This window comes from Saccostrea echinata, unplaced genomic scaffold (genome assembly GCF_033153115.1).
Source record: "Saccostrea echinata isolate AGI-Se365-2 ecotype Australia unplaced genomic scaffold, CSIRO_AGI_Sech_v1 ptg000036l, whole genome shotgun sequence".
Lineage (NCBI taxonomy): Eukaryota > Metazoa > Mollusca > Bivalvia > Ostreida > Ostreidae > Saccostrea > Saccostrea echinata.
In genome coordinates, this window is record NW_026889785.1 from 2,302,860 (window position 1) to 2,314,285 (window position 11,426).

At 35.3% G+C, this 11,426-nt stretch overlaps 1 protein-coding gene across 1 annotated transcript; it reads right to left on the bottom strand.

The window, feature by feature from the left end:
• Positions 1-964: 964 nt before the first annotated feature.
• On the bottom strand, positions 965-1,962 carry LOC133199852 (uncharacterized). Its single transcript, XM_061335674.1, has 3 exons — positions 1,893-1,962; positions 1,562-1,783; positions 965-1,464 (listed from the first exon to the last, which is right to left on the bottom strand). Exons 2-3 carry the CDS (start codon positions 1,725-1,727, stop codon positions 965-967), a joined length of 666 nt encoding a protein of 221 aa, XP_061191658.1. The 5' UTR covers positions 1,728-1,783; positions 1,893-1,962.
• Between the last annotated feature and the right edge of the window lie 9,464 nt (positions 1,963-11,426).

Here is an 11,426-nt window from a genome sequence, read left to right on the forward strand (position 1 = left end):
CACAGAGCCGAGACATTAACCGGTTCATTTTTCTTCCTTTCTTAATTACTGAGCAGAGCTCTTCAAAGAGCATTTATATTTAGAAGACCTCTTCTGATGATTCTTTTTTTTCGAGTGACTTTTTTTTTTACGTTTTTAAGCCATTTCATAATGATAAAAATATATTTCTATGGTTATATTTGTTCGTATGTGATTTTAAAAAAGGTGAATAAGAATGACGAGAACTTAGGTGTCGCGTGAACTATATTAAAACATCGAATAAGACCCATACTTTAAAGTTGATTGTAAAATTTTAGCAAAATGAATGACTCCGTTTAACCTGCTGGCGTAAAGTATCTTTTATACATTCCTTTAAAAAGATTTTTTTTAAAAAAAAAACATTCTTAATTTAATGTAATAATAAATTATATCTCTCAGTTGATTCAATGATACGCAAGAGCAGCGAGGCTCTACGTTAGAACAATTTCTAAAGAGAGGTAAGTTATTGACAAACAAGTTGATGAAACAGGAATGTCAACAGTCTCGTTTAAAGTCGTCATTTCGTAAGTTCTATGGTCGATACAACGACCTTGTCAGCAAATACAATTTATCATTAATTCAAATGCTGACTGACGTTTTTCATAGTAATTGTTAGGCCATTATTTGCATACCTCGGCCCTCGGGCTGATATGGGGCCCGAGGGCTGATATGACATATGATATGGATTTTAGTATGTAGTATTCTATTTATCATATACTTAAAATATTTAATGAGTTCACAGTCATTTAATTAAGAATGTTCCCCTTTTCTGGAATTTATTTGAGCCAATTTTAGATCATTTTAAATCTTTTTTAGTCAACAAATTGTTCATAAATTGTAGTACATCTTTATTTCAATCAAATCTAAATAAAGTCTAAAACCTTATTTAAATAAATAAATAAGAAATAAACCTTATTTAAATAAATAAATAACAAAGTTATGAACGTCAATGAGATTTAAAATTAATTAGAATCTGAGTCGTGCTCTTTTTTTGCTGGAAATTTTCATTTTGTAATGTTTCATCTCCCTGGAGTAGTGTGTCTGATTCTCTGGACTCAGTTGTGCTTGAAAGTTTACACATCACTGATGATATATGCTTTTGTTGTTGAATGGATGCTGTGCTATAATTGTTGATTGATGCTAAATTTTTGTGCCCTGAATGCTGTTGAATAAGAGTGGGAGGAACTCCTTCATGAACTAAGGCTGTGATGGCAGTTTTTCTGGCACTATGGTTTACTTTGCGTCCAGCGATTCCTGCTTCTGTGCACATTGTTTTTACAAGGCACCCCAAAGAGTTCTTTCCAAGAGCCTGAGACACATACCAAACATTTTTTTCAGCCCAGTTTCTATGGAGTTCTAAGTAGATTGGATCTTCCTGTTTTAACATTGTCTGGGGTCGTTTTTCTGCATAAAACTCATACAAAGCAACAGGACACCTGGGATTGTCTGAAAAATCATTCTTAAACATAGTATTTATCACAGTACATGTTTTAATAGCTAATTAAAACTGCAGTATTAAATGGGGGAAAATCTCAATAAATACCTTTTTCTTCATACATCTTTGGGGCATATGGCCTTGATCCTCCAACAACACCATTTCTAGTCTTTGTTGCACGTTCTGTAAATTCCATGCATTTCTGTCCTGATGTCTCAAGTTTGAGTTCAACATCGCCCCACCTCAAATTAGAATGCCCCACTCTTGATCTCATACCAAAATGTAGAGTGTTGTTGATATACAACGTATTTATAACTGCTTTGGGATTTTCTGAAATTCATATAGTACATGTAGGCTTAGTTCTAGACCTAAGCATTTCTTCTAGATTTATACTTTGACACACACACACAAATTAAGTCTACATTTTTAAAACACATACCTTTCCCCAAGAGATTCCTTTGATATAAAATATCAAATTCTTCTCTTGTCAATGGTTCAGCTTGTTTTGACTTATTCCCCTTTCGTGTTGTCTTAATAATTTCATCTTTGAAACCAGAACTTCTTTCGAATGACAAAATTCCTTGTCTTCAATAATGTTAATCTGTCTATTATTCTGCTTTAGATACCTGTTCTTCTTCTTCTTCTTCCCTTAATGGAGTGAACTCAATTTGAGTGTCAATACTCCAGTAATTCCGTAGTGAACAGCTAAAAATCTATGTACACCATATTAAAAGGGATAAAAAGTTAAAAGTGGACATTTTAGTGGTGTAAAATCTCAGACACGCTGATGGACTGTATAGCGTGTCTGAAGGTGTCCACTGATGGTGAATTCCTAATTGTGGCTGGTATATTGTTCCATGCTATGATAGTTGCTGGTATGAATGAGTATTTGTAGACATCAACCCTGGTGCTGATTTGGCGGATTTTGTTTGCCATAGAACCACGGGTTCTGCTATTGGTGACATGTAGCACATGATGTACCGGAGCTTCCACAATGTGATGGTAGATCTTATAGAACATGATCACTCGGTTCCGAGCCCTCCGATGTTCTAGTGGTTCCCAGCCGAGTTGGTATAGCATGGTGTTCACACTTCCTGGATCCCTTGATGAGTAATCACCTGTGGCGAACCTTGCTGCCCGGCGCTGAGCATCTTCTAGATGTTGGATTAAATGATGTTGGTAAGGATCCCAAACCACTGATGCGTACTCCAATACTGGACGTACTAGCGTAGTGTATGCCTTGCTTCTGATAGCCTGTGGGCAACTTCTGAGGTTCCTTCTTAAAAATCCAATTGTTCTCGTGGCCTTGGCAGAAGTTGAGTTAATATGCTAACGCCATGAAAGATCTTTGCTAATTGTGATACCAAGGTATTTACCACTTGGGACATCTTCCAGGGTATGGTTATGCAGTTGGTATGATTCTTTAATTGGATGGCGTTTCTTAGATATGTGGATAGTAGTACACTTCTGAGGGTGAAGGGCCATCTGCCAGTCCTTTTCCCATTTCTCAAGTGCACATAAGTCCTGTTGGAGTTGGACTGTGTCATTGATTGATTGAATTGTCCTGTAAATGAGGCAGTCGTCTGCAAATAATTTAACATTTGATGTTACCACCTCCGGGAGGTCATTGGTGTAGGCAAGAAATAAAAGGGGACCCATTACTATGCCTTGCTTATACTTGACTGCACACTTTTTAACGTCTCCGGCTCATACTCCTTCTCATCTAGTTTCTTTGCTGTCATAAGAAACACAGCCAGGTATTTATCCAAGTCGTTCACTTCTAAGTCGAGAATTGATCGGTTTTCGTTTTTAGACTTTAACCAGTTACGAAAAACATATACATCTGAGTTTGTTTTCCGAACAGTGTTTGGATTCCTCATATTCTGCACAAATTTGTGTGTGTCCTCTTCAGAAACATTATCTTGCGGAGCTAGGCCAAGCTCAAAATTGGCCAACATCCATTGTTGTCGTCTGTTACGAAGCGAGTAAATCCAGAGGCGTTCCGGGCGAAAACGTAATTTCCGGTTTGATATGAATTTCTGCCCGCCGGTCCGATACGTGATATGGATTTTCGGACTGGTCCTTGATATGGGGTATTGTGACGTCACCCGTATCGCACAGTGCAGAATCGGTGTATTTACTACTAAGTATATGATAACTCCATATATTTCATGCTGCCTGACGTTTTTCATACTAATTGTTAGACTATTATTTACACACTTTTCCCGTTATTTCCCGATCATGACAAGGAGCACACAGCGGGTGTGACCGGTCGGTAGGGGATGCTCACTCCTCCATGGCACCTGATCCCACCTCTGATGTTGTAGAGGTCCATGTTTTCTCTGCTCCAAAATTTGTATTGTTTAATGGAGTTTTGAGCTTGAATACTGTTCGTTATCTCCAGATATTTCATTCATTTAATGAATAATAGAAATTATTAGAAATTATAAGTCCAAGACTGCTTCATGATCCTAGATTTCACATTCACAAGCCCGTTGGAATTCAGAATTTTTTGTTGAGGAGGGGGAGGGAGCATGCATATCCAAACAGTTTCAGTTGAATTTACATTTCAGTTTATCAGTGATTTAAATTACACTGTAATCGACGACGACAATTACCATACTCCTGCACTTTGTAAACCTATAGGGTTTAAAACGGACATATTACTTGAAAATTTTAAATTTGGAATCTATTCATATCATAATCATTTTAGTTAATTACTGACAGTTAAATAAATGAAAGTTTATTAAACTAGCACGGAATTTATATTGTACCAATTACAGTGACTTTATCACTAGTACTGTTTGTTTGTTTGTTTAACATCGCTTCGAGAATTTTTCATTCATATTGAGACGCCACCACATGCCGACGGAGGACTACAAATTAAGAATTGTACTCGGCACTTTCGGCCTTTGAGCTGTGAGGGATCTTTTTCGTGCCAGCACCTACTGCGACACGGGACCTCAGTTTATACGGTCTCATCCAAAAGACCGGTCTCCACGTCCTGCAGCGGGATTCGAACCCGCGACGCAAGGATCAACTCCTTACTTCGCGACTCTAGAGTAAACACTCTAACCACAGCGCCACGCGGGCGACTTATCATTGAAAAAAGGGATTTTTATTTCATGAGTAATAATTTTCTTGTTAGAATAAATTTGGATAATGATGTTGTTAAAATGAACTATAATTGTACCCCGCTTTCATTGAAAGTTGTGGATGTTAATTTAATGTCTGTCTGTATTTCTGTTTGTGTGTAACGCTTTCGTTTCCGGACGATATTTCAAGCTTTTGAGCTTTTGCAATGAAATTTTATATCACAACTTCTTATGTCCAAAAGAAGACCCCAATTGATTTTGATGTCAAAAGACCAAAGGTCAAGGTAATAAATTCATACATTCTCTCTGTATGTAGCATTTTCGTGTCCGGGTGATAACTCAAGAAGATTTGAGCTTTTGCAATGAAATTTTATATCACAGCACCTTATGACCCAAAGAAGACCCCTATTGATTTGGAGGTAAAAAGGTTAAAGGTCAAGAACATCAATTCATAAATTCTGCCTGTAAGTTAACAGTATCCAAATGATATATAAACAAGTTTTTGATCTTTTACAATGAAATTTTATATCACAGCCACCTATGGCGTAAAGAAGGCCCTGATTATTTTGAGGTCAAAAGGTAAAGGTCATAAATTCATATATTCTTTCTGTGTGTAACACTTTTGTTTCCGGGTGATAAGTCAAGAATATTTGAGTTTTTGCAATGAAATTTTATATAACTCCTGTTGGCCTAAAGAAAACCCCTACTGATTTTACGTCAAATGGTCAAAGGTCAAGGTCATAAATTTATGCATTCTATATGTGAGAAACACTTTCGTTTGGCAATATCTTTAAAAATAATTGAATGAAGTTTTGAATTTCAACGCTTTATGACCTAAAGAAGACCCCTAATGATTTTGAGGTCAAAAGGTTAAAGGTCACGGACACCGATTCATAAATTCTGTCTGTGTTAAACAATAGTTTTGAGCTTCTCAAGAAGCTTTTGATATTTTACTATGAAATTTTATATCACAGCTACCTATTGCCTAAAGAAGACCTATTGATTTTGTGGTCCAAAGGTCAAGGTCATCAATTCATATATTCTCTTTGTGTTTTACACTTCGTTTTCGGGTGATAGCTCAAAAAGATTTAAGCTTTTGTAATGAAATTCTATATCACAATTCCCTTTGGCCTAAAGAACACCCCTATTGATTTCAAGTCAAAGGTCAAGGTCATAAATTCATTCATTCTGTTTTTGTGTAACACTTTCTTTATTGCAATATCTTTAAATGTATTTGAGCTTTTGCAATGAAGTTTTACATTTAAACTCTTCATCGTTTAAAGAAGATCCCTTTTGATTTAAACGTCAAAATGTCATAGGTCAAGGTAAAAAATCATATATTACAAATTAAAGTTTCCGGATAAAGACTTTGGGGGGGGGGGGGGGGGAGGGAGAATCTTCAACAAAATTTAACATCACACCCACTATGACGTAAAGAAGATTCCTATTAATTTTGAGGTGAAAAAGTTAGAGGTCATAAATTCACACAATCTGTAACATATTTTTTTTCAAAGCTATATCTTATACTTTGACAAAGGACTATATATGATAAGAGTCAATTTTGGCCCCCCAAAATCAACATTTCAGAATGGGATTCAGATATGTATAATTGTTTTTTATTTTGTAGAAGAGATTATATTAGAGATATTTCCAATATATTTCTAGCATTTAAATACCCTAACTTGCTGTAAATTACGTCAGTAATTATGCTTTTTTTACAATCCAATCAAAATAAGACAAGAATGTGCCTTTTTCTTGACTTTTTTTTTATGGGAAACATAGAGCGCAGCTTAGAACATGCAAAAATTTTCTGTCAATAATTAGTCTTGGACAGGTACATCTTTGGTAAAAATATAAAAGTTTGTCCAAGTTTGCGCTCAATATTTTCTGGAAGAAAAAGTACATGAAAATAAGCATTTTTTTAAAATACAAAATATGCTAAAATGACGGGAAAAGGTGAACTTTATGATGTCATATTTCTAAATTAACAGCATTTTGATCAAATTAAAAATTACAAATAATGGTCACGTGTATAGCTCTGCAAAGTAAAGCTATATATAAAATAAAATTAAGATATTAATTTTAAGGGGCCATTTAAGACACTTATCATATATTGCTCTTTCATGTCACCACTCCCCAATGACTTGAAAAACTTTAGGGTCCAAAGATCAAGGTCAGAAATATATATTGCATGCATAGTGTCAATGTAACGTAAACAGCACTGCATATGGAAAAACCCGTATTTGTTACTAAGTATGTAATAAATTTGTGTATGTTGCAAACATTGCTATTTTTTTAAATACGATCCACATTTAGAAGGAAACGCTAGACATTTTCCACGTTACAGAGAGATAGGAAGATATTTGTTTTATATTAAATATTGATTTATTTAAACAAATGCCCCATAAATAGGAAATGGATGTAACCTTTTTGTAAATCTTTAAAACACGGGAGCAGGATTAATATTAATAGAGTTTGAATAGTTTATAAGCAGATCAAGCGCATACAATTTTTATGGTCGTTCAACATTGATTTTTTTTTTTAAACAGAAACACAGTCCTTTATTTATAACTGTTGTATTTTAGCTTCTCCTTTTTGCCAGTTACATATAATAAGCGGTGAACGTCTCAAGTTGTAAGCACTAATAAACCCCTCGAAAGAATGACGTCATACGTGCGAAATAAGAAACTGTTTGTCTTTGTTTTTATATCCCTGGAATTTATTGAATGTGAACCAGACAGGAAAACAATGAATTTAAGGTTAATTTCTGACTTGGATAACATGTTGCCTACAGAGGGAACCTGCTTCGTCTCTGAACGTGAGAAGACCGGGCTTGTAGAATGTTCAGTGAGATGCTCTATGACGTCATGTGCTGGTGTGTATCATCACAACAATAAGACATTCTGTAAACCACTGAGACGACAGTGTAACAAAAACGTACTGTATACTGCAGATGTAGGCTGGAAATTCTTCTCTGGTAAATATACTTTACATACTATCTCTCAAATCTCTCTTTTTTTTAAATATGGGGTACACGTAAAACTTGAAGATATTTATAAAAAAAATTAGTTTTCCAGAGAAGAGAAATTAATTTTCTTAACAAATCAGGAAACATTAAATTAAAAAATACCTCTGTAGGTACATGAAAAGCATACCTTTTGCAACAAGTTTATAAACAAGAAAATTTTAGAGAACACTACACTTTTAACCTTGAAATCAATCTTACTTCCCGTATACACTCTGCCTTTAAGCAAATAAATCTATGAGAAATAAGACCTACATTAATTTGTATTACTTAAAAATTTATTTTGCGATAGAGGCGGGTTATTGTATTGGTTCAGAAGTGGGTTACTGTGCTGGTACAGAAGTGGTTATTGTGTTAGTACAGAAGTGGGTTATTGTGCTGGTACAGAAGTGGGTTATTGTGCTGGTATAGAAGACGGTTATTGTGCTCGTACAGAAATGGGTTACTGTGTTAGTACAGTAGTGGGTAATTGTGCTAGTACAGAGGTGAGTATTTGTGCTGGTTCAGAAGGGTAATTGTGCTGGTATAGAAGTGGGTAATGGTGCTGGTATAGAAGTGGGTAATTGTGCTGGTTCAGAAGTGGGTAATTGTACTGGTTCAGAAGTGGGTAATTGTGCTGGTTCAGAAGTGGGTAATTGTGCTGGTTCAGAAGTGGGCTATTGTGCCGGTTCAGAAGTGGGTAATTGTGCTGGTTCAGAAGTGGGTTATTGTGCTTGTACAAATATGTTATTGTGCTGGTACAGAAGCGGTTTATTGTGCTGGTACAACAAAAAAGTATTCAGGAAGTCTTTTTTTACCCGGTTCTGTCTGTGTGTCCGTCCCTGCGTCTGTCACAGAGGGAAGTTAACGATTGAAAAGTTAAATTCATCACGTTTATCATAAAGCTTGTTGTTAGATTACCATTAACGTCTTTTTCAAGTAAAATATCCAAATATGAAACAGATGTCAGACTCTGTTTTATCTTTTTAACTCAAGCTTAGTGGGATATATCGTATCGACATAAGAATGGAAATAACCATTGTTAATTGACAATACGTCGTCGATATATCTAAATGTCGAGTTGAAGGCCACAGCAAGCGTTTTTTTCTGTTCATGTACAAGATTTTTAAGATTTTGGACAAATTCTGCTTCATATGAATACAAAAAAGTCTGCTAATAACGGGGCGCAATTGGTACCCATGGGAATTCCAATAGATTGTTGGAAGACCTGGTCTCCAAAAACCGCATAGATACAAGCATCCTTTTAATGTCAACTTCAGAGTACTTGTGTGTACATTCAGAATGATTTTTAACAAAATTTGGCAAATGACCAATGACAAGGTAAGTAAATTTACGAGTTCCATTTTTATGAAAAAGCAGCTGTCAATGATATCATAAAGCCTGGACTTTAATTTATCGTGGGGAATGGCTGTGTATAAAGTTGAAAATTTGTAAGTTTTTAAGCTGTTGATTTGGTAAAATCTTGTGATTTCAAATTTTCCAAAAGTTCCTTGGAATTTTTAAGTATCCACATCTGATTTACACCACTTCTCGAATATATATATATTGTAGCACAGTACTCTTGAAGTTTCTCCTTCACTACTGTTAATATCTTAGTGAGGAGCAAAGAAAGAAACTTGGTTGAACATTTACTGGAACCCGCTATGTATACTTGTTTGTAAGGATTTTTATGAAGTTTCGGAATCCATATAGATATGGTAATTCAAATTCATTTTGCTTGTTTGGAATATTAAAAATATTCAAAACTGACATATGATTTTGAAGAATTTCTTCGCAAATGTACCAGCGTAAAGTTCCACTTGACCTTGACCTTTGACCACCTTTGCAAAAATACTTCGAACAGTTTATTTAAAAACTGTCTTTTAATTTTGATAGGCAGAATTTCGATAACAAGCATATTTATCACATATTTCTATGAGTGCGTGACACTGTACTCTGAAACTGTAATATTTATACAGTTACCACACAAAATGTAATTTAAATTCTATGAAGAAAATACATCGTGATCGGTATCCCAAAATTGATCGCACTTCAAATAACTTTCTAGACTCAGAATTGCAGTAATGACAGGCTGAAATCTCTCTGGGGATTGTGGAATAAACAATGAATAAAATGGCAAATAAATTTTTAATCTCTAATAATTTCAATTTATTATTCATTTTATCCTTGAGAGTTGGGAATCATATTTTATTTAATTGTCACGGTTTATATTCTATCGAGGTATCTTCCAGCCGTAGATTTTTTTTTCTTTACATGCAAAAGCATGAACTTTAACACTAGTAGCAGAAAAATAACTGACCACTCTTAGAGATATTTACATCTTTAATTATGCTATAATACAAGCGACACATGCGTTCCTTGGAACACTCTAATTTTGTTAGAAAGATCCTTTTTGTAAATCTTGCAGTCTCTCCTGGTCACATTAAGTAAATACAAGTGAGAGTTATCTCTCTTGTCAGAGGGTAAATCAACCTTAATAACCATACATACCATCCTTCTATTCAGATATAATCGGCTGTGATCAGGGATGGACACAATACAGGGATCACTGTTACCGCCTTAGTGTGACGGTCACAAACTGGAACGATGCCGTGGTAAGTTTTACCAGTTACCACCTCAGTGTGAAAGTAACAAGCTGGAACGATGCCACGGTAAGTTTGCTACCGCCTTAATGTGAGTCATAAGCTGGAATGAAGCCGCGCTAAGTTTATACCATTGTTACCACCAAAGTGTGAAGTAACAAGCTACAACAATGCCCCGGTAAGTTTTACCATTGTTATCATATCTTAGTATGACAGTAACAAGCTACAACAATGCCCCGGTAAGTTTTACCATTGTTATCATATTTTAGTATGACAGTTACAAGCTACAACAATGCCGCGGTAAGTTTTACCATTGTTATCATTTCTTAGTATGACAGTAACAAGCTACAACAATGCCGCGGTAAGTTTTACCATTGTTATCATATCTTAGTATGACAGTAACAATCTACAACAATGCCGCGGTAAGTTTTACCATTGTTACCGCCTTAGTGTGACTGTCACAAGCTGGAACGATGCTGCAGTAAGTTTACTATAGTTACCGCCTGAATGTGACAACCAAAAGCAGGAACCTTACCGCAGTTTTACAAAGTTACCGTCTTTTTCTCATGTTCAGTGATAGCTGTAATTTTGTTATTTTCACCTTTAAAAAAGTAGATAAATTAAAAATTACATTTATAAATTATCCAAATTGATTTGGATGTTTATAACATGTAAAAAGTCTCTAAAATTTGTATTGAACTCTGTTCTCCGTATAAATGCTAAGTTCTCAGGCTCATCAAACCGCGGGGGGGGGGGGGGGGGGGGGACCCTGGTTTCATCTTTATCAGAAACAGTTAACATTTTCTCTCGATATTTATCTTTTTGCTTATAAATTATTGAGTTTTGAAATTGACGAATTCTTCGAACGTGAAATCTATAGAAGAGTAAATGGTAAGAGATGATATGGAGGAAACAAATTTGATTATTTATAATCTGACACCTTCAAGGACGTGCATGTCTTCATCATGTACACACTGCTCATTAACGTTTGTGGTATGCATTGTGTCTGAAATTCAGTGTTTTAATTGGAGCCAAAATACAGCTAATCAGCAACAGTTCTTCCCCCTGTACAGTAATTTTAAAATAATTACACAGATTTAATTTCGTGGTAATCAAAACAAAACATATTTCTTCGATAACAAACAAAGTATGCGTCTTCCTCTAGGACGAATACTGTGACACTGTGGGAGGTGTGGGGTGGGGGGTTGAATGAAAACTTTGCTAAGGTATAAACAAAAAGACCTAAGGCGGCCATCTTAAGCTCCTGAGGT